Below are 27,479 nucleotides of genomic sequence, written 5' to 3'. Positions count from 1 at the left end.
GGAAACAGTGGAAACAATGCCAGACTTTATTTTTCTGGGCTCCAAAATCACTACAGATGGTGACTGCAGCCACGAAATTAAAAGACAAAAATTATAACAAGCTGTCCAAGACCCGAGAGCTGTGACACGCCGAGGGGGGTTTTAATGTCCGTCACTCCAAATCTTTGTTGTGACGAGACAGAATCGAGGAGTATACACTCTCGTGACACTCCCAACGGATCATCTGAGTGATTACATTCTACTTTTCGTCACTGAGGAGACACCCATCTTCACACACTCACACAATGGGCTTTTTAATTTTTCCCGTTTTTCAACTTGCTGAAAACATCTCGGCTTCCCATAGAGGCAGCTCTCAAAATTCTTCTCTTTTGCCTTAAGTTGTGTGAAACACTAACTTAGAACAAGCAGGAAGCAGCTCTGCTCCAGAGGAAATCAAAGAGATTTAAAGGCATCAAAAGGCAGAGAAACTGAAGCACAGCTGGACTGAAGGACCAACAGACCCAAAACTGACAGGGACAGGGTGAGGGGAGGTAAAGCTCCGCCCCCACTGGCCCAGCCCCTACGTACATGCGCTTCCGGCCTCGTCCCACCCTCTCCCCTTACGTCGCCTCTCGTTGGCCGTGGCGTAGCGCACTCACCTTCCTTTGTTACGGATCTTCCGCCCGCGCGTGCGCAGTATCCTGCAGACCCGGAATAGCGTTTAAATGAGCGACAGAGTTCTGGTGAGTTTGTTCATTTAAAACCCGGATTTCCTAGTCCCACAGCCTGTTGTCCTTCACACGTGGGTTTCGGGGGTCTCTGTGGACGTTCAAACTACCGTCCCCATTTTCCCGTCCCCAGTGTGTGTCCTCGCATCGCCGTGAGAAGTTCTGAAGTCCTTTAGCTCAGCTGCCGCGTCCCTGGGGTCCACGTCCGCTTCCTGTTAATATCGTTCTAGAGTCCACGTCCTTCTCTGGCAGTTCTACCTTCTAACTTGTAGAGACCGCTGCTTAAAGTCCTGTATTGCCCAACCCCTAGGTCCTTGATCCGCGAAGAGGTGAAGGAGGTTCTATTCTGTATGGAGTTTGGTCAGGGTCTCGCCTGAGGTTTGAAGGGGAGGGTCAGCCTGAAACGTGTGGTTTTCACAGAAAGGGCCGCGAGTCCTGAAGAAAAGAATAAAACGAAAAACACCTCGTTTGATTCTGTGTTCCAGAATCCCTGCTGTGTCAGTGGCCGTAGAGGATTGTGTTTTGTACCTGTTGAGATCCTCCCTCTGTGTGGGGCTGTGTTACAGGGAGCTCGGTGTGTTTTTCTAAGTATTAAACAGCCTATTCTCAACACTCAGGGGTCACTTCCCACGACTGATCTTACCTGAGAAGGAAGCCCAGAGAAAGAGGAAAACAAGGAATCAGAAATGACTCATTCCGAGGTAAGAGGCATAGTCCTTTTGTTTGTTTGCTCCGTCTCTTTCTTGAAATGCTGCTTCTTTGGACTTGATCAAGCTCCTTAACTTCTCAACGGGTTTGTTTGAACTGACCCATAGTCATCATCCCAAGGGACCCATTGCCTTCCTGGCACATCAGTGTGATAGAAAACAGAGTATTGCCAGCCAAAGAAGCTCACTCAAGTTTTTATTGCAGTTTAGCCACATAGTCGGGATTGATAACATCTCCAGCATTCTCCCCTCCTTAGAGGTTGGGCTAATAAGCCCACCTGGCTCAAAGCCCCAAACCTCTAGTCACATCCTTGGTCTTTGTGAACTGTCCAGCCTCACAACCTGAGTCGTCCCATTATTAAACCAAGGGCCCACTTTAGGTCATGTTGGTAGCATAAATAATCAGGGCCCACGGAGAGTAATAAAGCTACTTCAGTCACTAAGGAAATTCCAAAAGAATAAAACACTTAAATTCCAAATTAATAAACGTGGAAGTAGTTAACTAGTTAATTACAAGTAGTTAAGAAACTTCCACAACCTAGGGACCAAAGCCTGCCAAATTCTTTTTTTTTTTTCTTTTAGTTTAGTATTTATTTAGTTTTGGCTATACTGGGATTTTGCTGATGCACTTGAGCTTTCTCTGTTGTGATTAGGAGGAGCTATACTATCTTGTTGTGGAGCTGTGGCTCCAAGGCACGGGTTCAGTCGTTGTATTAATAACTGACAGGCTCTGGAGCAGGTGGGCTTCAGTAGTTGTGGCACAGTAGCTTAGCTGCTTCAAGGCATGTGGGATCTTCCCTGATCAGGGATGGAACCCATGTCGTCTGCATTGACAGGCAGATTTCTCACCACTGGACCATCAGGCAAGTCCCTAAATTCTTTATTACACAATGCTGAAACCTAAATCTTTTTTTTATGCCCTTTGACCTTTTTTTTACCCCCTCTGATTTTTGTTGTTACCTTGGAATACCTCAGCTGTTGCATTATTAAAAAAATATTTTGTTGTGTTTACCTTCTATTTTATTGTTAAAAATAATGTCTAAATCTCTCTTTAGGTGAGCTTCTTTGGCTACCTTCTTACTATTTTGCTTCATTTATTTTGAAGTTTCACTAGTCTGTACAGTGATAACTTCGTCTGTAATTTGGCAGAATTACAGATTTACAGATTGTAATTACAGAAATCTGTAATTGCCCTCTATTTAGGTGTTTTTTCGTTTTTAAATTCATAGTTATGTTGGCTCTCGTTTTGAGTTTGAATTGTTCTGAATTTGCAGTCGCTGAAGTCTTTATGTCACCACATCTTCCAAATAAAACTTGTGATTTTCAGACATTATGTGCTTCAGTAAAGGTTTACAGTTTCTTCACATAGGTCTAGAAATGTGTTCTAAATAGGTAGGTGTCATGGTATATTTGCTAATAAAAATGTAGACTATTTCTCATATTGTGTTTTTGATTATTCTTACTAAAGAGAAAAAATTGTTTTCAGTGAACCCAGGTGGCTCAGTGGTAAAGAATCCGCCTGCCAATGCAGGAGAACTGGGTTTGATCTTTGGGTTGGGAAGGTCCCCTGGTGAAGGAAATGGCAACCCCCTCCAGTATTTTTGCCTGGGAAATCTCACAGACAGAGGAGTCTGGATGGCTACAGTCCATGGGGTCGCAAAGTGTTAGACATGATTGATGTGACTTAGCATGCATTCATGCAAAATTTGTAAATGTTTGTTTTACCATAAATGCTAAAATATACTTGAATTTTTTAAAAAAAGGTGGATTAAAAATGTTTCTTCCAAAAGATCTGTTACTTATGGACAGTTGCTTTTGCCTTTAGTGTATTTATGTGTGCATCTTTGTGTGCAGAAACCTAGGGTTTATAAAAGCCATCATCATTTCATGAATATTTTTATTTATTCTAACCTTTGAAAATTGTTCTTACATATTTTCCATGGCCTTAGATTGTTTCATTTTAATGAAATGAATATATAGTTCCATTTTAATATATGTATGCATGAAAATGTTCATATGATTTGATCAGTTATTTTTCTTGTATTTTGTATTCTTCACAGTTAGAGAAACTTCTATGAACTCTCTTTAGAGTTGTCCCTATCTGTTTGTCTGCGTATTATTAAAGTTTAGGGTACATAAAGTGAGATAAATTTAAGCTATTTAAGGAATGTTTGGTACATATTTGCAAAAAGGTGGAACAACAACATAATTGATTTTAAATTATTTCCATTACACATCCAAGACTCTGTAAAAATCCTCAGAAAGATATGTAGTATATCCTAAATAGTTAAAATGATTGTTGCTACTGAGGATGTTATCATATTTGAACTGTAAAATTTGTAAAACACTTGACGTTCAAAAGTAAGTATGAATGTTTACCTTACTATTGTATTTCGTTACTATTCAAAACAGTCATTTGTGGAGCAGAATTTTGAATATCACTAGTTAAAAGAAGCTTGTTAACAATACTCTGAAAAAAATTAAGCTTGTTAAAATAAATGGCATTTTTCTCCCACTCAAGAACTCTTGGGTCAGAGTATGCTTTTCAAAAATATTACTTGTTTCCTTGATAGACAATTCATCCTGTGTCATACCAATACAACACTCAAAAATAAATATGCCCATGGTGTTCTGATTATTTTATCATTTCTTTTCCAGATCAGAATAGTTTCTGAAATGGTGTGTGGGTCATTTCTCATCTTTTTTTGTTTTTGGATTACCGTAGAAAATATTGCTGTGTAAAAGTCATATTATAGTACAATACCAGTTCAGTCCTGCTCCCAGAACTGAGATAATGAGATGGATTGTGTGTATGGATTTCCTTCAGTAAATTCTTTCCCTTTGGTTACTCTGCCTAGTCACAACCCTCCCTGTTGAGATATGGGTTGTCTTCTGACCTTGTGACCATTGTTAATTCTTTGTTTCCTTGGTAGCGGTTACTATTCGTTTGGTTTTCTGATCTTTATCATTGTCAAAGAAATTCTTTAACAGCCTATATATGCTCACACAAAGATCATTAAAGCACCCTTATTCCATTAGAGCTTGGGTCCCCGTATCTTTCTTTCTTTCTCTCCCTCAGGTAGTTCTCTGGAGCGTGGAATCCTGCCAAGCTCACTTTCTTTCCCGGGCTTTCCAGACCTCCTCGAGAGGATGCCCTGTGCTTTCGTGAGTGGTACAAGCCCTGTGTCAAGGGCTTTATTGGTTCTCTGCACAAGCCAGGAAATATCAGCCCCTTTCTTTCTTTTACTTTCTTATTGTCGACTCCGACCACCAGATTCCAGTCCATTAAAGGACCGCAACGTTAGGCTACAGATCAGGGAAGGTATATATGAAGTGAAATTTGCTTACAACACATTTTTAAAATATTTATTTGGCTTCACTGGGTGTTCTTGTGGCAAGTAGGATCTTCAGTCATCCTTGTAATGTTCAGGTTCTTTGGTTGTGACATGTAAACTCTTAACTATAGCATGTGGGATCTAGTTTCCTGATCAGGGAAAGAACCTGACCTCCGTGCATTGGGAGCTCATGTTCTTAGTCACTGAAGTCCCCAAACTAACAGTTTTTAATGATAGATTCAGATCATAGTTTCCATACAAATGCCAAAATACCCATGCAGTGATAATGCATTCCTCCATGTACTTCTTACTGCATGACTCATGTTCACTGGTTTGTGAGATTCCCATGCTATGAATTTGTTTTTTTCCACTTGACTTGAACAAGTGTCTTGGAAAGAAAAAGTGAGGGATATGCCTAAACTATCACAATTAATGGAGTAACTTCATGTTTTCTTACTTTCTTTCTGCTTTGGGAAATGAACACTCATGTGTATTTAGCAGAGATGATGGGTTTTGGGAGTGGGAGTTTTCATCCCAAACCCAGGTCTGATCTTTTCCAGTATACTCCATGCTTACATCACAGAGTCTCATTGCAGGTAATTACACAGGTATTTGTATTTTCCAAAATATTTACAAGAATCTTATTAGTCCTATGCTCAACTGTATTAAAATTTAAAGTACAGCTCAGTGCAAATGAAGAATATCATCCTCTAACATTATGTACATTTTTACCCCATTCAAAATTACCTGATTTAGTGACATGAAAAATTTTGTCTCTTCCTCTAATTGAGCATATAGACCCATGTGAGTGTATGTCTGTACTTAGTGGAGATGAGTTTGAGTAGGCTCCGGGAGTTGGTGGAGGCCTGGCGAGCTGTGTGCCGTGGGATAGCGAAGAGTCGGTTATGACTGAGCAACTGAACTGAACCGTATGTATGAAAATATTAACATGACTTGATCAATTTTTTCTTCTTATTTTCTTTTTGCTTTGTTTTCTTGAAGAACTTCTGGGAGGGAATGACTACCCATTCCAGTATTCCTGCTTGGGAATTTCTAGGAGAGAGGAATCTGGCAAGTTAGAGTCCATGGGGTCACAAAGAATGGGACATGACTGAGTGACTAAAACATTTCTTGTCTTTAGTATTCTTTACATTGCAGAAACTTGTGAAAGTGCTGCACTCAATATGCCAGCACATTTGGAAAACTCGGCACTGGCCACAGGACTGGAAAAGGTCAGTTTTCATTCCAATCCCAAAGAAAGGCAATGCCAAAGAATGCTCAGACTACCACACAATTGCACTAATCTCACACGCTAGTAAAGTAATGCTCAAAATTCTCCAAGCCAGGCTTCAGCAATATGTGAACCGTGAACTTCCAGATGTTCAAGCTGGTTTTAGGAAAAGGCAGAGGAACCAGAGATGAAATTGCCAACATCCGCTGGATCATGGAAAAAGCAAGAGAGTTCCAGGAAAACATCTATTTCTGCTTTATTGACTATGCCAAAGCCTTTGACTGTGTGGATCACAATAAACTTTCGAAAATTCTGAAAGAGATGGGACTCCCAGACCACCTGACCTGCTCTTGAGAAATCTGTATGCAGGTCAGGAAGCAACAGTTAGAACTGGACATGGAACAACAGACTGGTTCCAAATACGAAAAGGAGTTTGTCAAGACTGTATATTGTCACCCTGCTTATTTAACTGATATTCAGAGTACATCATGAAAAGCGCTGGGTGGAAGAAGCACAAGCTGCAATCAAGATTGCCTGGAAAAATATCAGTAATCTTAGATATGCAGATGACACCACCCTAATGGCAGAAAGTGAAGAGGAACTCAAAAGCCTCTTGATGAAAGTGAAAGTGGAGAGTGAAAAAGTTGGCTTAAAGCTCAACATTCAGAAAACAAAGATCATGGCATCTGGTCCCATCACTTCATGGGAAATAGATAGCAAAACAGTGTCAGACGTTATTTTGGGGGGCTCCAAAGTCACTGCAGTTGGTGATTGCAGCCATGAAATTAAAAGATACTTGCTCCTTGGAAGGAAAGTTATGACCAACCTAGATAGCATATTCAAAAGCAGAGACATTACTTTGCCAACAAAGGTCCGTCTAGTCAAGGCTATGGTTTTTCCAGTGGTCATGTATGGCTGTGAGATTTGGGCTGTGCAGAAAGCTGAGTGCCAAAGAATTGATGCTTTTAAACTATAGTTCTGGAGGAGACTCTTGCTAATACCTTGGACTGCAAGGAGATCCAAACAGTCCATCCTAAAGGAAACCAGTCCTGGGTGTTCATTGGAAGGACTGATGCTGAGGCTGAAACTCCAATACTTTAGCCACCTCATGCGAAGAGTTGCCTCATTGGAAAAGACCCTGATGCTGGGCAGAATTGGGGGCAGGAGAAGGGGACAACAGAGGATGAGATGGCTGGGTGGCATCGCCGACTCGATGCACATGAGTTTGGGTGAACTCCGGAAGTCGGTGATGGACATGGAGGGCTGGCGTGCTGCGAATCATGGGGTCGCAAAGATTCAGACATGACTGAGCGACTGAACTGAACTGCAATGAACAGAAACTTCTATCAACTTTTCTTAGAGTTGTCTCTGTGAATCTGTCTGTGTTTTATTAGTTAAAGTCTAAAGTGCATAAACTGAAGTAAAGTTTCAGCTCTGCCACTTAATGGCTGTTTGTTAAAATATGTGCCAAAAGGAACAAGAGCAACATTACTGATTTTTAGTTATTTTTCTTACAGTTTCAAGACTCTGATAAAAACAATCAGAAAGATATATAGAGTATATACTGTATAGGTAAAATGATTCTTTCTACCAAGGTTGTGGTTACACAAAGAGTGAAGCGCAGATAAAACCAAGGAAGGTCTTAGAATGCAGAAACTGAAAAACCAGGCCCATATTATCTCACGTCTGGAAATTCTTTTCCAACCCGCAGCCAAACCATGACATTTTTGGTGGCTTGTTCAGGGACTTGGAGTCTCTTCCCACCATCTTTGCTTCTCCTTTCTCACAGGGACCCTCTGCCAACAGGCAAGTGCTGTGGCAGCAACGTAGGAACTGTAGCCAGGGTTCACCTCTGGTATGTTCAAAGGCCCCACTGCTCAGTAGCTGCAGCTTGAATGGGTGAGTGAAAGTGAAAGTGAGGTTGCTTAGTCGTGTCCGACTCTTTGTGATCCCATAGACTGTAGTCTACTAGGCTTCTCTGTCCATGTGATTTTCCAGGCAAGAGTACTGGAGTGGATTGCCATTTCCTTCTTCAGGGGATCCTCCTGACCCAAGGATGAAACCCAGGTCTCCTGCATTGCAAGCAGACGCTTTACCCTCTGAGCCACCAGGGAAGCCCTGGTAAGGATCTCTCCTTTTTGTGAATGGCTGAGGGTCTCTCCTTTTTGTTTTTTCCGACTGAGGACTATGCCAACCAATATTGTGTGGGCACAGGACAGACACATAAAACGCATTAGGGCGCCTGCCAGAAAGACTCCCATGTGTGGATCGGGGGCACACAGAACGGATCAGGCCAGAAGGGCATCTGCCTCCAGCAAGATAACTTCTGTCCACCGTATCAGGTTGAAGCAAAACAGAGACCTTTGTCCCCAGGCTACTGCCTTCCAGATATATTGTAAGGCGGATTCCTCAGCCTTCTTCCCTGTCCCTTTCTCTTCTTTCCCTTTTGGTCCGGATTGATTTACAGAAGCCTGGGTGTTGCCTCTGAGCCGTCCCAAGAGTGCCTTCCAGGTTTCAAGGAATCACCAAATGGTGAGTCACCTGGTTGCTCCCAGGAATCTCTGGCTTTCTTTACCCGTGTCACCTGATGGCTTAGCTGCACGGTTCTCAGAGGTCTGCTCTGACTGTCGGATGCGACTGTTGGGACGCTCGGCCATTTTGTGCGTTAGTCGCACGGAGAGACCACCGGGGAAAAAGGGATGCCTTTCTGTCAGCCAGTGACTCTCAGTACTCCCATTCTATGGTAGGTAGGCTAAGAGTGGGTTCTGTTACATCCCAGGAGGCTCTTTCATAATCAACCCTTGGTTACATTCTCAGAAACTGGAAAATTTTGACCCTCCAAAAGGCCTGGCTCCAATAGAAACGGGGGAACCCTAAAAATGGCCTCTGAATGGCACACTAGGTTTTGCCAAAAGAAGCGAAAGAACTCAGAATTCCCTTGCCTTTTTTGCCTCTCTGTCTCCTGTCCCTCTCTGTCTCTCTCCATCAGATTTCCTAGATGACCTCTATGCGGCCTTTCATATCCACATGATCTCTAGGAAAGGATTCTGAGGTTCCCTTTGGTCCAGCTCTTTCTTCTATATTCAAAAGCCTGAAGGATCAAAAACTGTCTTAACATTCTAAAGAATCCCCTTCTAAGGAAGCTGATCTCTCAGGTGGAGAGGGAACCAAGCTTCCCCCACTCCTGAACATCCTAAAAAATTCCCTTCTGACAACTCCTGTTTCTCAGGGCTGGGAATGACCAAGCTCCCTTCACTCCTGCAAATTCCCTTAACCCTTCAGATTCTTCTCATGGGACAAAGACCTCACTTCCCACCAGAGGGACAGTCCAAAATTTTTATGAGCTGAAATGCCGCTGATATCAGGGTTAATTTGAGCATTATTTGGTCTATATTTTAGCTATAAAACTAAAACTACAGAAAGGAAAGATGACTTTTTGACACAGGATGGCCCTGATATTCTTTAGACTTTGGAGAAAACTAGTTAAAATGAAATTTTCTTTCCCTTGGAATCTGCCTAACCCTTTCTTTCCGCATATGCATTTAAAAACAACTAGCTTGTTAAAAGGCCTGCCTAGGGCAAAGCTTGAAGTTACCCCTTTCCATGTCCTTGAAATACACTGCCCACTTTGCCTGAGACCTAACTCAGCCTTGGGCAAGTCAGAACTTCAAGCCAAACAAACAAACAAAAAAGGGTCAAAGAGAAGTTTTAAATCTCAGGCAGGAAACTATGAGATCTCTGTCTGTCTGTCTGCATTTATATATGTCTCAGTATGCGCTTTTTTTTTTTTATAATATTGCTGAAGTTATAAATGAGTTCTAAAAAAAATAAAAAAAAATAAATAAAAAAATGAGTTCTAATTTAATTGGCCTAAAGGAAAGTAAGCGCTTACAATTCAGACAATTCTAACTATAAGAGAAATTAACCTAAATGAATTTCAGATTCACATGAACTGGGAAATATTCAATATTAAATATCTAGTATTAATGTTTGCTTGCTAATCTAATGTAGATATGTCTAAGAGTCATTAAGCACAGTATTTTCATTGTGCCTAGGTTTATTATAAGTTAAATATTGTTATATTTTTATATCTGTTACAAGTTTGTCAACCAGCAAAGTACCTCTAGGAATGGGGAAAAAAAAAAAAAACTTCAAAGAAAATGTAAAAGAGATATGAGCTTTCAGAGAAACTCTTATAAGAATAATTATACTTTAGAAATGTCTGACTAAAACTTTCTCTAGATTTTGGTAACCTGTACTTCTAGGGCTGTGCTAAACTAAGTGATGGAAGTTTATCGAATAGCTTGGTCATTTCCAAATAAAATGAGATTCTGAAACATTCATTACTGAGGACTAACTTCCTGTTACAGAGAAAGTAGAGATTTTGGACTATTCATGAAAAATTCTAGAGAACAGGATGCCATCCTGAGATGTTCTCTAGAATTTTTTGTTTTTTTTTTAGAAATTATCTCTCGTATATATGTTCACCAATCTACAGAATGCTTAAATTCTTGGTTGCTTACAGAAAGTAGCATGTGTATTTTCAGTAAAGAAGGAATGATGAATGAAATTACATTTTATGAAGGGAAAAGGAGGTAGGTCTGCCTTACAGGTGGCTGTTTCAGGATGAGAGAACAGAGTAATGGGTATAGAAAGTGATTAAAATGTTTTATGGAAAGTGGACCCCAGGGGAAGAAATTTGTGTATAAATACAAGTTTTCTTGAGATGTTGAGCTGCCTTTGATAATAGATTTTAAGTTTCTTTACCTCTGAAGTGATCTGTTCTAGGTTTACCTTTGAAATCTTTGTTACTTTGGCTAAGTGAATATATTGTTTCCCAGTGATCTATATGGTTTTATCTGACTGAGTGTTATAACCCCTTTTGATATTTGCCCACAAAATTTCCTAAATGACTTGACTTCTAGCTAACTTTGGAATGCTTCAGAGGGCCCCTGAGATATCCCAGGGGTCTATTAAACTACCTGGGTTCTTTGGACATGTTAAATTACAAGGGAAGTACTGTTGAAGAGGTGATAAATCTTCTCAGATTATACTGTATGGTTGATGTTACTAATATAGGTATCCTAAAATTATGTGGAATTCATATAGATCTGATACGCCCTAATAAAATGTGGTCAACTATAATTCTACTTATCCTGTGAAAGTGTTACAAGTCACAGCAATGACCAGGCTACATTCTCATTTGCAGTTTAATCAGATTTAAACATGCCTTCTATGGTTTCACTCTGATGACTTTGTAAGAATACTGCTACTTCATGATTTATGGAAAAGATTTTTCTTTTTTGGGGGGGGGGGAAGCAAATATATACTTATTATATATGTGTATTATTGTATATTTGTATAATTTGATCTTTATTAAATATTATATATTTATGTGTATATTAACAGACATTAAGGGAAAATAGAAATACACGGTTATAATTGGGGACTTTAGTATCCCACTTTCAACAATGGATAGATCATATAGACAGAAAATAAGGAGAAATTAGACTTAAAACTATGTATTACACCAAATGGACTTAACAGACATATACAGAACATTTCATCTGTAAACAGAATACACCTTCCGATAAACAAGTTTTGTTTGCTATCTGGTAAGCTGGTACCAGACTGGAATTTGGTCTAATCTCTATGTTAATAGAACAAAGTTTCCTTAGAATGCAGCTTTTACCGGGGTCCAGCCCCAGTTGGATTCAGGGATTCCCTCAGGAGGTCGGCGTTGGCAATTAGAATAGCAAAGGCTGAGAGATTTTAGAGGCTCATTAACAACTGGTTTACACGGGAAATCAATAAAGTTCGTGACACCGAACTTGCTCTGACTATGGAGGCCACAGGCGCCCTCTCGAATAGTGGAAGGTGCCTCCCCTTGGGTGCCTTCTCGAGTGGGTCTTAGAAGCCCAGGCAAATAAGTAGTCCCAGAGGACCCCCATGCTCCAATTATTTTGGCCTGAAAAGATAGAGAAGAAAAGGAGAGAAAAGGAAGCACGCAAGAAGGACACGGGGAGACCAAGCCTGTTGAGCAAGGCCCGTAGCTTTATTTTCAAAGGGAGCTTATATACCTTAAGTTGTGCATAGAGGATAATAGGGGATGTAAAATCATGCAAAGTCAGCAGTCTTTGATCCTGATCGAGACCAGGCTTTCTTTTCTGCAAACTATACAAATGGTTTAGGTGATTTACATCATCTTCTGGCCAGAAGGCCTGTTAACATTTTATGACTCTGATAAAGGTTTGTCAACCATAAGACTTATTTTCTCTAAGAGTAATTATTTTAAAGTTTGGCGACATCCTCCGAAGGTGTTAGATAAAGTTGCATTCCTACAGGGCAGAGGTGCAGTGGGCTTACAACAAGGAAAGAATTTATTACCTTAAGGGTCTAAAGTTGTTAACACCAAGGCTACTACTTATTTTTTCGATGTACCAACTATGTTAATTAATACACTTTCAAGGATACAATACAGGGGATGTGGAAACTTGGCAGCAAGCATTGGCTCAACAATGAAATCTACTAGTTCTAACAATTTCTAACTCTCCAACAGGCTCTATACTATTTGAATATTCTAAGCTTCCCGTGCCTCTCGCGGTTGGGAGACTGTAAACAATCCTATGCATAGCTGTAAGAGTCCCGGTAAACCTGTCGGGCAAGTTAGAGAGCAATCTGAGGGGTTTGGATTTAAACACTCCTGTTATGCCCAGGAGGCTAATTAGCTAGAGCTCTAAGTTGATTTCCTTCAGAGAAAGGTGGTCGGGGATAGCCCCCCCATTAATGTCAGAGGAGTTGGTGAAAGTCGTAAAATAGTAAAATAGATTCTGGTTTTGGGGTAGATGCTCAGGCAGGTCCGGTGGGGGGTGGGGGGTGGGGCGGTGCCTTGAGTCCTGACTTTGCATATTAGGCCTCTCCGCATGACCTTTGTCATGGGTGGGAACTCCCGTGCTGGCTCCCTTTCAATAAGAGCTGGCAAGCTTTCAATAAAAGATTATGAGTTTCTTTGCCTTTAAGTGATTTATATTCATTTTTAAAATCTAAGCATTACTTAAGATTATGATACCTATGGACAAAGCTCATTCTTCTTCTACAAAAATAACCTCTCATGGTTAAACTTTTGCCATCCTGATGTTCTTAAAACATGGCCATGGTCTGCTTCTCAATCAGGGAATTAAAAATGGGTGAACAATAGCTGTAAATCAAAGAGTCTGGGCTATGGAAAATCCAACATGGCTGCCTGGCTTTTCCCAGCTCCCTGACAAACCTCATTTTTATTTGATGGGTTAAAGCTTTCCCTGGCTACAGGTTTAATGCCCTCATAATGCAAAAATTATGTTTAACTGAATATTAACTTTTTTTATTGTTAAACTAAGTTTCTAGTTTTGTTAATTAGAGTCTAGTGTTCACTAAGACTCACTTCTGAGATAGTTCCTTCTTATGTTATACTTCTAAAAGATTTAATTAAGTTATTAAAAAGGACACTCTAAGTTTGTTTCTAAAGCTAATCTCAGTAAGCAATCTTCAGATAAAGATTAGATGCTCCATGATATACAACCAGGAGATTACCACGAGGTTATAGTCATTTAACAAGTGAAGTCAGATGACTTGGGGAATACTGGGCTCTACCTAATGAAAGGTCTTGACTTTTCATTCTTACTTACATCCTGACTAATAACTGCTAGCTATAGCTATATTATTTTCTATGTTGCTTCTTTCAGAAGATTGTTTCTTATGTTACTCAATGTGTAACTGAGCCTGTGATAAAATGCTGATATGCAGTTCCAAATGCTATCAATGATTGTAATAATGTAAATCTAGATATGGGAAGAAGGAAGAAAAGGGAATCTTTTCCTGGACCAAGAGGCTAATAAGACAGGTATGGTCCAGAGATTTTGCTACTCACAAGGCCTGCTCTAGAAACAGCACATTGAGTGGCCTATCAATGGATCCTTCCCTAGACCTGGGAATGAGCCTTCCCAGTGCCATGGGACACAATGGCCAAGAAATGCCCCCAAGGCATGGTCAAATATGTGGCTCTGAAGGGACTCTGCTAACTGGACTCTGCCAGCTGTCTCTACAAAGATGACATCATGACCACAGCAAGCTCCTGACTTTCAATGACCGCCCCCTCCACCAATCCCCGCCCCCACCCCCTCCCCGAAAGCTGTTGAGAGTAGAGATCAGAAATAAGGCAATCTGTGCCCTGGGAAAAACCCAGAACTGGCCTTCTGATAGTCAGATGTTTTCAGGTAAAGATTTTATGAGCCCAGATTCTGGCTTTTTCTCGTACCTAGAGAAACACTAATGTCACGAACCAGTGTCCGGTCCTGGTTCTCCTAACTAACCCCTGAGCAGCTTTTCTTTTTTTTTGTTCTGAGCAGCTTTTCTACTTCTATTAATCTTTAGGCCATGTAACTTTAACTTTCTTATAAGGATTGTTTCTTCTAAAATACCACAAATTTCCAAGTGGTCGTGCAAGAATATTCCCTAACACCTAGACAATGCTGAAACAAGTCACCTTATCATTCCATGGACTCTCATCTCTCTCCATAAATGCACCCTGACAGAGTAGGCAAAGGGAACCCAGAGCCCCATGGTGCCTGTGCTCAGCCTGAAGAAGCCAGAGCAGTCGCCCCTTTTTCCTTGAAACTGGATTCCCAAATGTGTGAGAAGGGAAATGGGTAAATAGTTAGACATGAGCAGGGTATCAACAAGGGCCAAAGAATTGGCCCTAAAAATAAACAGAGGGAGGTATGTGGTGACCCAGGGACAAAAGAGTAGATAAAACCAAGGAGGGTCTTGGAATGCAGGAATGGAAAAACAAGACCCCTTACCATTTTTCCCACCCCCATGTTGTACGTATTGATTTCAGGTCCTCCTGAGCAGTATAAATGGTTTCCTCTCCTACCCCATAAGGAGAAAGTGTTTTTCTTACTCTTCCCCCACCCAGTATATGTGCCTCATCCATTCAGCAATCATCCACAAGACCCCTTCCCCCCTCCTTGTACCCTGGCTATGAGTGGACTAAGGACCCCTGTTCAACATCTGTTCTCCCTTGAGCTGGCCTGCTCTTCTAACAGCATCCCCCATTCTAATAAACTTTACTTCCCTCTCAGTTTGTCTCACGTCTGGAAATTCTTTTCCAACACGAGCCCAGACCACAAGAAAGGTTACTATCCCATTAGACCTGTTAAATCTCTAAAACAGTTCAAGTTCCAACTGAAGTATGAATTCTTACCTTACTATTCTATTTCATTGCCGTTCAAAATCGTCATTCATTGAGCAGAATTTTCAACATTACTAACTCAAATATCCTTGCTAGAAATGTGGCTTTGGCCCCACTTCAGAACTCTTGGCTCAGAATATGCTTTAAAAAAAAAAAAAAAAAAATCCTGTTTCTTTGACAAACAATTTATCCCATGTCACACGAGTAGAACACTAAAGAATAAATATGCTAATGTTGCCTTGATTATTTTATAATTGCTCTTTCAGATGAGAATAGTTTCTCTAATGGCTTCTGGGTCATAACTCATCCTCTTTTCTTCACATTAGAAATTGCATAGAAAGGATTACTGTGTAAAAAATAGATTTTGTAATAATAGCCAAGCTACTAAATCATGACCAGGTCTCTGAACTTGCTGTTTTCATCTTGGGTCACATTAGTAAGTCTTCCCACAGACACATGGCATTTATACTTTGTATTTCAGGGACGGCTGACATTCCAGGATGTGGCCATAGACTTCACTCAAGAGGAGTGGGAATGCCTGGACCTCGATCAGCGGGAATTGTACAGGGACGTGATGTTACAGAACTACGGGAACCTGGCCTCCTTGGGTGAGGATAACTGCCTTCCAGAATCCCTTATTTAACCACTGTGTTTTTGTCTGTCATGCCAAGAATGTCTTCTGAAATTTTCTGCTTCCCACAGTAGTTTCAGATCTCTGCTTTCTAGGGGAAAATGGGTATTTATTAGTTTAGAAAGAAAGCCTTCCTGATTCGTTATGCTGGTGACGGTTTTCTTGCTTAATGTACTCTGCCTCCTTCCTTCTAGGTTCCTGGTAATTGTGTAAGTTCTGTGGTATTAAATAGTTGCACCCTCTCTTAATTTCACATTGACACTACTTACTTTTGCCTTAGTACTACTTGACCAGAATCTCAGGATCTGATTGTTAGGTGTTTGTTAGTATTGTATAGCGGCTTGGAATAAAGTATTTAAGGAAATCGTTTTCTAGAACAAAATGCGTTCTTGTCTCACCTGAATAATACTGGATTCGATACTGATGAATCTGTAACAACACAAATATTCCTTTCTCTGATCAACAGGTCTTGTCTCTAAACTGGACCTGGTCACCTTTCTGGAGCAATTGAAGGATTCCAGGAATATAAGGAGAATGGAGACAACAGCCATTTACCCAGGTAGGTATGAATGGTTGGAGATGATGAATCAGATGAGAGGTCCAAGGAACAGTGAGGAACTCATCCTTCATCACATGGTTGTGGAAGATTTGCTTCAGTGGAAATGGTTTTCAGGAACTTGGGTTTGTGTCTGCTACTGTCATAGGAATGTATCACCTGCCCCATTCTGTCTCTTAAATCATTCATGAATTTGTCACCAGTGATTATTTTTCTCCATCACAGTGTGAACTAAAAATCTCCTCTTGGCTTGTGACAAACTGCATTCATTCGTTGCTTTTCGATTTCTTGGGGACCCTAGGAAAACTCTGCCCATTTCTGAGCAACAGTATGACAGTCCTTTTAAAGTTTCCTTCTACGTCTAGACAGAAATGTGCAAGTGGAGTGGCAGACAAACTGCAAAACTTCTAGGAATACTGGGGACGGGTTTTTGTTCTCTGATTTATAATTTCGTATCCACTGGGAGCAACATATAGGACCTTCTGAATAAATTTCAAATTCAAGTAATTTTTCACTGCAGAAAGCAAAACCTCATGAAAATGAAATAATACACAACTCAGGTTGACTTCAAAGTTTCACTTTTCCTTATATGATCTCACATTAAATATCTTTAGTGTATTTGCCCCAATTCTAACATGCTAAAATACTTTATTATGTTCTATTACTTCATAGAATTTTAAAATAAATTGACATGAAATCTTACCATATATTCCACTATATTATTAATGGTTGATTCAAACTATGACAATTTTTAGATTATATAAAGAAATCTTTCTTAAAATTTCTAATTGGAATATAGCTGTTCTACTATACAGCAAAGAGAATCAATTATACATATTAGTCAGTTCAGTTCAGTCGCTCAGTTGAGTCTGACTCTGTGATCCATGGTCTCCAGCAAGCCAGACTTCCCTGTCCATCACCAATTCCCAGAGCTTGCTCAAACTCATGTCCATCGAGTCAGTGGTGCCATGCAACCATCTCATCCTCTGTTGTCCCCTTCTCCTCTCATCTTCAATCTTTCCCAGGATCAGGGTCTTTTTAAGTGAGTCTGTTCTTCGCATCAGGTGGCCAAAATATCGGATCTTCAGCTTCAGCGTATCCTTCCAATGAATATTAAGGACTGATTTCCTTTAGGATGGAGTGGTGTGGTCTTGCAGTCCAAGGGACTCTCAAGAGTCTTCTCCACCACCACAGTTCAAAAACATCAATTCTTTGGCACTCAGCTGTCTTCATGGTCCAACTCTCACATCCATACATGACTACTGGAAAAACAATAGCTTTGACTAGATGGACCTTTGTCAGCAAAGTAATGTTTGTGGTTTTTAATATGCTGCCTAGGTTGGTCATAGCTTTTCTTCCAAGGAGCAAGCGTCTTTTACTTTCATGGCTGTAGTCACCATCTGCAGTGATTTTGGAACCCCAAAAATTAAAGTCTCTCACTGTTTCCACTGTTTCTTCCGCTGTTTGTCATGAAATGATCTGACCAGAGCCATAATCTTCATTTTTTAAAGGTTGAGTTTGAAACCAGCTTTTTCACCCGGTTCTTTAAGTTTCATCAAGAGACTCCGCAGTTCCTCTTTGTGACAGAGTCATTTCCTAGGCAGGTTGATAAGAAGTCTAGGGGTCCCCAAGGAGAGAGGCTTAAAGCTCAACATTGCGAAAATGAAGATCATGGCATCTGGTCCCATCACTTCATGGGAAATAAATGGGGAAACAGTGGAAAGAGTGTCAGACTTTATTTTTGTGGGCTCCAAAATCACTGCAGATGGTGACTGCAGCCATGAAATTGAAAGACGCTTACTCCTTGGAAGGAAAGTTATGACCAACCTAGATAGCATATTCAAAAGCAGAGACATTACTTTACCGACAAAGGTTTGTCTAGTCAAGTCTATTGTTTTTCTTGTGGTCATGTATGGATGTGAGAGTTGGACTGTGAAGAAGGCTGAGCGCTGAAAAATTGATGTTTTTGAACTGTGGTGCTGGAGAAGGCTCTTGAGAATCCCTTGGACTGCCAGGAGATCCAACCAGTCCATTCTGAAGGAGATCAGCCCTGGGATTTCTTTGGAAAGAATGATGCTAAAGCTGAAACTCCAGTACTTTGGCCACCTCATGCGAAGAGTTGACTTATTGGAAAAGAGTCTGATGCTGGGAGGGATTGGGGGCAGGAGGAGAAGGGGACGCCAGAGGATGAGACGGCTGGATGGCATCACTGACCCAATGGACGTGAGTCTGAGTGAACTGCGGGAGTTGGTGATGGACAGGGAGGCCTGGCGTGCTGCGATTCATGGGGTCGCAAAGAGTCCAACAGGACTGAGCGACTGATCTGAAGGAGAGAGGGGTCGGAATTCTCAAGGAGGAAAACAGGACAAACTTTTTTTTTCCTTCTACATTTCTTAGGATTATGTATCCTGCCTGAGGACAGTCTGGATTAAACCTTCTGGATAATCCTTTTATCTTAACATGTAAATTATGGGAGTAGGTCTGGTCTTTACGAGAAAGAGATTAAAGGGCCTAGATCTGATAGATAAGACTGCCTGATTAACTATGGAATGAGGTTCCTGACATTGTACAGGAGACAGGGATCAAGACCATCCCGATGGAAAAGAAATGCAAAAAAGCAAAATGACTGTCTGGGGAGGCCTTACAAATAGCTGTGAAAAGAAGAGAAGTGAAAAGCAAAGGAGAAAAGGAAAGATATAAGCATCTGAATGCAGAGTTCCAAAGAATAGCAAGAAGAGATAGGAAAGCCTTCCTCAGTGATCAATGCAAAGAAATAGAGGAAAACAACAGAATGGGAAAGACTAGAGATCTCTTCAAGAAAATCAGAGATACCAAGGGAACATTTCATGCAAAGATGGGCTCGATAAAGGACAGAAATGGTATGGACCTAACAGAAGCAGAAGATATCAAGAAGAGGTGGCAAGAATACACAGAAGAACCGTACAAAAAAGATGTTCACGACCCAGATAATCACGATGGTGTGATCACTGACCTGGAGCCAGACATCCTGGAATGTGAAGTCAAGTGGGCCTTAGAAAGCATCACTATGAACAAAGCTAGTGGAGATGATGGAATTCCAGTTGAGCTATGTCAAATCCTGAAAGATGATGCTGTGAAAGTGCTGCACTCAATATGCCAGCACATTTGGAAAACTCAGCAGTGGCCACAGGACTGGAAAAGGTCAGTCTTCATTCCAGTCCCAAAGAAAGGCAATGCCAAAGAATGCTCAAACTACCGCACAATTGCACTCATCTCACATTCTAGTAAAGTAATGCCCAAAATTCTTCAAGCCAGGCTTCAGCAATACATGAACTGTGAACTTCCTGATGTTCAAACTGGTTTTAGAAAAGGCAGAGAAACCAGAGATCAAATTGCCAACATCCACTGGATCATGGAAAAAGTAAGAGAGTTCTAGAAAAAAATCTATTTCTGCTTTATGGACTATGCCAAAGCCTTTGAGTGTGTGGATCACAATAAACTGTGGAAAATTCTGAAAGAGATGGGAATACCAGACCACCTGACCTGCCTCTTGAGAAACCTGTATGCAGGTCAGGAAACAACAGTTAGAACTGGACATGGAACAGCAGACTGGTTCCAAATAGGAAGAGGAGTATGTCAAGGCTGTATATTGTCATCCTGCTTATTTAACTTATATGCAGTGTACATCATGAGAAATGCTGGACTGGAAGAAGCACAAGCTGGAATGAAGATTGCTGGGAGAAATATCAATAACCTCAGATATGCAGATGACACCACACTTATGGCCAAAAGTGAAGAGGAACTCAAAAGCCTCTTGATGAAAGTGAAAGTGGAGAGTGAAAAAGTTGGCTTAAAGCTCAACATTCAGAAAACGAAGATCATGGCATCCGGTCCCACTTCATGGGAAACAGATGGGGAAACAGTGGAAACAGTGTCAGACTTATTTTGGGGGGCTCTAAAATCACTGCAGATGGTGACTGCAGCCATGAATTTAAAAGACGCTTACTCCTTGGAAGGAAAGTTATGACCAAACTAGATAGCATATTCAAAAGCAGAGGCATTACTTTGCCAACAAAGGTCCGTCTAGTCAAGGCTTTGGTTTTTCCTGTGGTTATGTATGGATGTGTGAGTTGGACTGTGAATAAGGCTGAGCATTGAAGAATTGATGCTTTTGAACTGTGGTGTTGGAGAAGACTCTTGAGAGTCCCTTGGACTGCAAGGTGATCCAACCAGTCCATTCTGAAGGAGATCAGCCCTGGGATTTCTTTGGAAGGAATGATGCTAAAGCTGAAACTCCAGTACTTTGGCCACCTCATGGGAAGAGTTGACTCACTGGGAAAGACTGTGATGCTGGGAGGGATGGGGGCAGGAGGTGAAGGGGACGACAGAGGATGAGATGGCTGGATGGCATCACTGACTCGATGGACGTGAATCTGAGTAAACTCTGGGAGTTGGTGATGGACAGGGAGGCCTGGTGTGCTGCGATTCATGGGGTCGCAAAGAGTCTGACACGATTTAGTGACTGAACTGAAGTCAACTGATAACAATAATGTATCCTGCCTAAATCAGTCTCTGGACTAAACCTTCTAGCTAATCCTGTTATCTTAAAATGTAAATTATGGGAGTAGGTCTGGTGAGATCTTTACAACCTCCAGACATTGTTTAGATTCATTGGAGAGTATACAACTCCATTGCTAAGACTAGCAAGGGGGTACTCTTTCTACACACTTCTGATGTCTACCCCCTACTGATTTCTAGAAGCTTTCTCTATCTCCTTTATACTTTAATAAAACTTTATTACAAAAAGCTCTGAGGGAACAAGCATCATCTCTGGCCCTGAATTCAATTCTTCTCCTCCGGAACAAGAATCCCAGCATATTTGCGTGATTCAGCAACAACCTTTCATTCACTTTGTGCTATAAGGGTGGTGTCATCTGTATATCTGAGATTATGGATATTTCTCCCGTGAAATCTTGATTCCAATTTGTGCTTTATCCAACCCAGTATGTCACATGATGTACTGTGCATATAAATTAAATAAGCAGGCTGACAATATACAGCCTTGACGTACTCCTTTCCCCATTTGGAATCAGTCCATTGTCACATGTCCAGTTCTCACTGTTGCTTCTTGACATGCATACAGATTTCTCAGGAGGCAGGTAAGGTAATCTGGTGTTCCCATCTCTTTAAGAATTTTCCACAGTTCCTTGTGATCCACACAATCAAAGTCTGTGGTGTAGTCAATAAAGCAGATGTAATTGTTTTCCCAGAACTCTCTTGATTATTCTATGATCCAAGGGATGTTGGCAATTTAACCTCTGGTTCCTCTGCCATTTCTAAATCCAGCTTGAAAATCTGGAAGCTCTTGGTTCATGTACTGTTAAAGCCTGGCTTGGAGAATTTTGAGCCTTTGCTATTGTTTGAAACGAGGCAAATTGTGTAGTAGTTTCAGAGTTCTTAGGCATTGCCTTCCTTTGTGATTGGAATGAACGCTGACCTTTTCCCGTCCTCAGGCCACTGCTGAGTTTTCCAAATTTGCTGGCTTATCGAGTGCAGAACTTTAGCATTATCATCTTTTAGGACTTGAAATAGGTCAGCTGGAGTTCCATCACCTGCATTAGGTTTGTTGGTAGTCATGCCTTCTAAGGCCGACTTTACTTTGGATGCCAGGATGTCTGTTACTAGGTGAGTGACCACACCATCGTGGTTATCTCGGTCATTAAGATCTTTTTTGTATAGTTCTTCCATATATTCTTGCCAGCTTCTCTTAATATCTTCTGCTTCTTTTAGGTCCATCCCGTTTCTGTCCTTTACTGTTCCTGTCTTAGCATGAAATATTCTCAGTACCTCTAATTTTCTTAAAGAGATCTCTAGTCTTTACTGTCCTATTGATTTCCTTCCCATTTAGGTCTCCACAGAGCAATGAGTAGAGTTCCCTCTTTCAATCATAGTTTGAAAGTCTCTCTTTGTATTTGATTTCTTAAAACTAATACTTTGTTAAGTTTCTCTAATTTGTATTTAGCTTCCTCAGACAGTGCCTTATGTCTCCTCAGTTTCTGCTAAGTTCTCTGTCACTATCATCTATGCTTTTTAGATTGAAAGATCTAATAGAACATTTTCAGAAACGTGTGGCAAGAAGTGAATTTAAGAATTACTAGGCACCTGGGATTTGTGAAAGTGCTTGGTGTCTCCACTTAAAATGACTAAAAGCAAGAAGTAACCATTAGATTGCCTATCACCTCTTAACTCAGTGGTCCTTGGAGGTTTTTATCTTGTTTTTTCCCCTATAATGTATTTATTTGCCATCTCATTTTGTCCAGCGTTCTGTTTGTGGTCTCTGTTTTGAAGGGTGCAGGAACGCAGTTAGTCTTCCTTCTGGTATCTGCACCTCGGTGGGTGAGGTTGGTCCAGAGGTTTGTGCCCTTATCCTCTCTTGATCTGTGCTCTGATTGCTGTTAATTGTGACCAGAGCCTGCCCTGGATATTCAGGGCTGTTTCCCCCTTGTTCTGTGGTTATTAGTGCCCTCTCTCTGGTGGTGCTTGCTCCCTGCGTGGTGGAATAGAGCCCCCAGATCTGAGTTTTTGCTGTGTTTCTGATCTGTGGAGCCAGGCAGGTGGGATTGGAGCACACCCACTGGGAGAGAAGTCACTGAGTATTACTCCTCTAGGAATGTTCACTTCAGGGTGTTCTGGTGCCCCCTCTCATGCGTTCTTCAAGCTCTTATGTTATGTAGTTTTGGTACTGCTCTTGTCCACCTTAACCATGGGCATGATGAACTGTGGCCCTGGTGTCTCTCAGCTGTTGTTTTCACAAGGTCACCATCATAGATTCAGTGAAGTCAGGTCCTAGGATTACATTCACCGTGGAGCTGGACCCTCTGTGGTTCTATGGGGCAGCTCATGCTCTGTCCTGGCCCAGCTCCCTTCTGTAGGAGCCCACAAAGTCTATAGCTGCTAAAGCTATTCCTGCCATGACTGGGAGAGCCCTGGTTGTTGGTTCAGATGCCCTGTGGGGGCTGAGGTTACAAAGCCGGTCGTGGGTGTAAGACCATGGCTTGTGTTGCTTCAAGGAGAAGTTACAACTTTTCTTCTTTATCCCTGGGGTTCACCTATGCTTTCAGCTCCATCTGTGCCTATAGCCAACTCACAGGTGTCTGCTCCTAAGGCTGCCCCAGAGTACAGGAGTCTTCTGATTGTGGATGAGGTCAATGGGGGAGGCCATAACTTCGGGCTCAAAAGACCTATGTGGGTGGAGTTCTTCATAGCCCCTGTTGAGCAGGGGCCAGCAGAAGGGACAAGGGATGCAGTGGGCTTCTTCTTTGGATATCACTTACCAATGGCGCTCTGCTCTCTGATGATTCAGGCTTACACCACAAGCATCCTGTTTGCAAAGCTCCTCCCTTACTCCCATCCCTTCAGGATGTTTCCTCATTGCCAATTACAGTCCTCTGCCTGGGTCTGCTCTACAAACCCCACATTTCAGAACGCAGCTCTTTTTCTTCATTGGTGGACATGCCTGTACGGCTGGGTGGGCAGGGCTGGCGTCAGTACCCTGTGTTCAGCTCTCACTCTGTCCTGCTGCCACACCCTGGTTGCCATGTTCTCTCCTCACAGAGAATGAGACTCTCCTCCTGTCCAAACTGACCTCACCCAGTGAGGGGCTTCCCCCCATATGGAGACCTCTCCTCAGTTTCATCTCCCCGCAGGGTTTCAGGCCTGAACCCAGTTCCTCTCCTCTTCCTTTTCCTTCTTCTTTCTTTTGTCCTACCTGGCTCAGCAGGAGTCTTTCTTGTCCTTTCAAATTTCCAAGGGCCTCTACTAATGTTCATCTGGGCTCTGTGAGAATTGTTCCATTTCTCATTCATTTGTGGAGAGAGAGATGAGTCCACATCTGCCTAAGCCTCTGGCATCTTGATCCTTCCGTCTCTGTTTTATTTTTAAATTAGCTAATGGTCATCAATTTTCTCTAAGTCTTTAAAGATATTCACTGAGAATAGCAGGGAAAATCACTTGTTATTTGGTATCTTTCAGCTATGTCTCCACAAGACACCCAGGATTTGATGCCGAGGAATGCAGCGTTAGAAGATGTATTCCCAAAAGCAAACCTAGGAATATGTCAAATATTTCACCTCAGAAACTTAAATTTAATGAAAGACTGGGAATATACCAGGGTATATGAAAGACAGAGAGGATGTTTATATGGACATAAAGAAATGGAGAGAGTTACACATAATGCTAACATTACTGGAAAAAGAAATGAGCAACGTGAGACAACTTGGGAAAAACAGCAACTTCAGTCTTCAACATCCGCCGAGAAGTGTAAGTGTTTAAGAAAATATTTCCATCCTTTTTTGAAACATACATGTTCTCTGAAAGGAAACGTGGATAATCTGGAAGGTAATCTAGTCCCTACTGTAAATAGTGATTCAGACAATTCTGAACGTAGGCTTCGACTAAACATACATTCAAGCATGTCTGAATACGTACAATTTAACAATGAGAGGGCAAACTCGCAATCTAATCAATTTGAGGGATCCGTGAGCAGGGTGTCATTTTTCTTCCCCCAACAGATATTTTCTCTGCATTCCAAGATGTATCATGTTGATGATAATGGAACAGACACAATCCAACCATTATTGTTCAATACGTATTGTGATATGGTTAATACACAACAACTTTCCATGTTTAATAAAATGAGTCATACCTTAAGTAAGAGCTCCAGCTCCAATAATTACAAGAGTATTTATGGTGGCCTGAGACGGTATTCAGGCAATGAAACTGGGTATATGGTTGAAGGAGACTCAAACCTCATGAAACATCAGGGATCCAACTCTTCAGACAAGGATTCTAAAAGTAATAAATGCACAAGTACCTTTGATCAAATGTCAGGTTTTTCTCTAGATAAGAGTACTTGTAGTGAAGAAAGGATTTGTACTGAATATGGTAAGGTTTCTAATCAATCTTCAGAACTTATTCAACAGCACACTGTTCAGAATCCACAGAAAGAAAACAAGTGTAAGATATGTGGGAAAGTCTTTAGTAAGTCATGCCATCTAAGTAGACATAACAAAATTCATACAGGAAGGAAACCTTTCAAATGTACAGAATGTAGCAAAGTGTTTAACCTTCGCTCACTTCTTACTAAGCATGAGAGAATTCACACTGGAGAGAGACCTTATAAATGTACAGAATGTGGCAAAGCCTTTACTTACAACTCACATCTTACTCAACATCTGCGAATTCATACTGGAGAGAAACCTTATAAATGTACAGAATGTGGCAAAGCCTTTATCTGTTACTCACATCTCACCTATCATCAGCAAATTCATACTGGAGAGAGACCTTATAAATGTACAGAATGTAGCAAAGCCTTTATCTGTTACTCACAGCTAACCTATCATCAGCGAATTCATACTGGAGAGAAGCCTTATAAATGTAAAGAATGTAACAAAGCCTTTCATCGTCTTTCACTTCTTACTGGACATCAGCGAATTCATTCTGGGGAGAGACCTTATAAATGTAAAGAATGTAACAAAGCCTTTATTCAGTGCTCAAATCTTATTCGACATCAGCGAATTCATACCGGAGAGAAACCTTATAAATGTAAAGACTGTAACAAAGCCTTTCATCATTGCTCAGTTCTTACTCGACATCAGCGAATTCATTCTGGGGAGAGACCTTATAAATGTAAAGAATGTAGCAAAGCCTTTATTCAGTGCTCACATCTTACTCAACATCAGCGAATTCATACTGGAGAGAGACCTTATAAATGTACAGAATGTGGCAAAGCCTTTAGTCATAGTAGTAATCTCACTAAACATCTGAGAACACACACTGAAGAGAAACGCTAGTAATGGAACAAGTGATGGAAGAGGATTGTCCTAAACATGCATCAGAAAACACAAGAGTTTATATAAGAAACCAATGGAAATGATGTAACAAATATGTAGAAAGGTATTTAATCAAAAGTTAAATTGAAGTAAATATCAGAGGTTGCATACTAGAAACCATTTCATCAATTTTGTTTTCAGAAGTTTCTGTAAAGGAGAATGACTGTAGGGAGTACTCCGTAGTTAAAACACATAGAAAATGGATATATTAGCATGAATCATGAGATGAAGGTTGATGCTTAGAAAGTTACAATTCTTAGTAATGTATGTATGCTTGTTAATAATGACGTGATGTGATTATTTGAAGTCAATGTAATTCAGCACTCAAATAATCCATACTATGCTTTGTTTCTAGTGTGTTTGCAAACATAGGTTTTTGATGGTTTACTAAAGATTAGCCTTTTTATATGTGTTGCAACCATTTCTGTCTATTCTCCATTAGAAGATGAAGGATACCATAATATAAAATGGACAATGAACATCTAAATGGAGGTATTTGTCATTGATGTGAAATATCTGCAGGTAGCCATGATATAAGTGGTCATTTAATCTTTCCATGTATTAAAGTAAGACAGAAGTTGGTTGTTAGGTTTAAATAGTAATATCCTTGATTTGTAAGAAGAATACAATGACAGTTCAGTGCAGTACTGATGTATCTTTATAATATCAACACAAATCATGATTATTACATGACAGTGTTGAAATAAAGACAGTGATAACCTAGAAACGTAAGAAACCCTTCCTGGAAAAGGCATGGAATTGGTGTATATCATGCTTGCGAAGTGCTTCCTAGGCTTTGGTAAGCCATAAAAATCAGAAATCTCACATCATTATATCAAAAAATGAATATATTTCTACGTACTTTTTATCTGTATTTAATCATGGATCATACTGTGGCTTATAAAAGGTTTTATTTCAACTATGCGTGAAATTAATACATGGTTATTAATAAAAGTGAATGGCTTTTAGTGTTTCAGTTGATTGTAATGAATGAAGTGTTAACCCACCACCAACAGTAACCTCGCCCACCTTATTTAAGGTTGTAGTGAAGAGACCACAATGAACTATTTGGTAGCACAGAGAGATGGCATATGTGGAAGTTAGTTTACGCACTAGCTTTAAATTTCTCATAACTTCAGATATATCCCATCATTTCTATGTTGTATCTCCTCTCCCATTTTGTAACTACTTGGACACTGGGATGGTTCTAA

At 40.8% G+C, this 27,479-nt stretch overlaps 1 protein-coding gene across 11 annotated transcripts; it reads left to right on the top strand.

Annotated features, from left to right (window-relative positions):
* The first annotated feature begins 684 nt into the window (after positions 1-684).
* On the top strand, positions 685-27,244 carry LOC147354530 (KRAB domain-containing protein 5-like). Of its 11 annotated transcripts, XM_086354273.1 has the most exons (10): positions 685-722; positions 1,325-1,408; positions 4,494-5,981; positions 7,770-7,879; positions 7,979-8,101; positions 8,448-8,512; positions 15,694-15,820; positions 16,310-16,402; positions 24,410-24,697; positions 24,949-25,087. In XM_086354273.1, the coding sequence occupies exons 6-10, from the start codon at positions 8,510-8,512 to the stop codon at positions 24,981-24,983; spliced, it is 546 nt and encodes a 181-aa protein (XP_086210399.1). In that variant the 5' UTR covers positions 685-722; positions 1,325-1,408; positions 4,494-5,981; positions 7,770-7,879; positions 7,979-8,101; positions 8,448-8,509; the 3' UTR covers positions 24,984-25,087. The 11 variants fall into 11 exon arrangements, with proteins under 11 accessions (XP_086210399.1, XP_086210392.1, XP_086210396.1 ...); XM_086354266.1 differs by having other exon boundaries at positions 24,410-27,244; XM_086354267.1 differs by lacking the exon at positions 685-722 and adding an exon at positions 803-1,036 and having other exon boundaries at positions 24,410-27,244.
* Positions 27,245-27,479: the final 235 nt, after the last annotated feature.

Source organism: Bos grunniens, chromosome 18 (genome assembly GCF_055505025.1).
Source record: "Bos grunniens cultivar Pamir isolate PY7600 chromosome 18, Bosgru_T2T1.0, whole genome shotgun sequence".
Taxonomy (NCBI): domain Eukaryota; kingdom Metazoa; phylum Chordata; class Mammalia; order Artiodactyla; family Bovidae; genus Bos; species Bos grunniens.
Note: the sequence above shows the minus strand (reverse complement) of the source record. Positions and strands in the feature narration are given on the sequence as shown.

What these genes read in the sequence shown, in the direction of transcription:
- LOC147354530 (XM_086354263.1), top strand. An exon ending in CGGGAACCTGGCCTCCTTGG is followed by an intron (nt 15,821 to 16,309) that starts GTGAGGATAACT and finishes TCTGATCAACAG; the next exon opens with GTCTTGTCTCTAAACTGGAC. An exon ending in GACAACAGCCATTTACCCAG is followed by an intron (nt 16,403 to 24,409) that starts GTAGGTATGAAT and finishes GGTATCTTTCAG; the next exon opens with CTATGTCTCCACAAGACACC.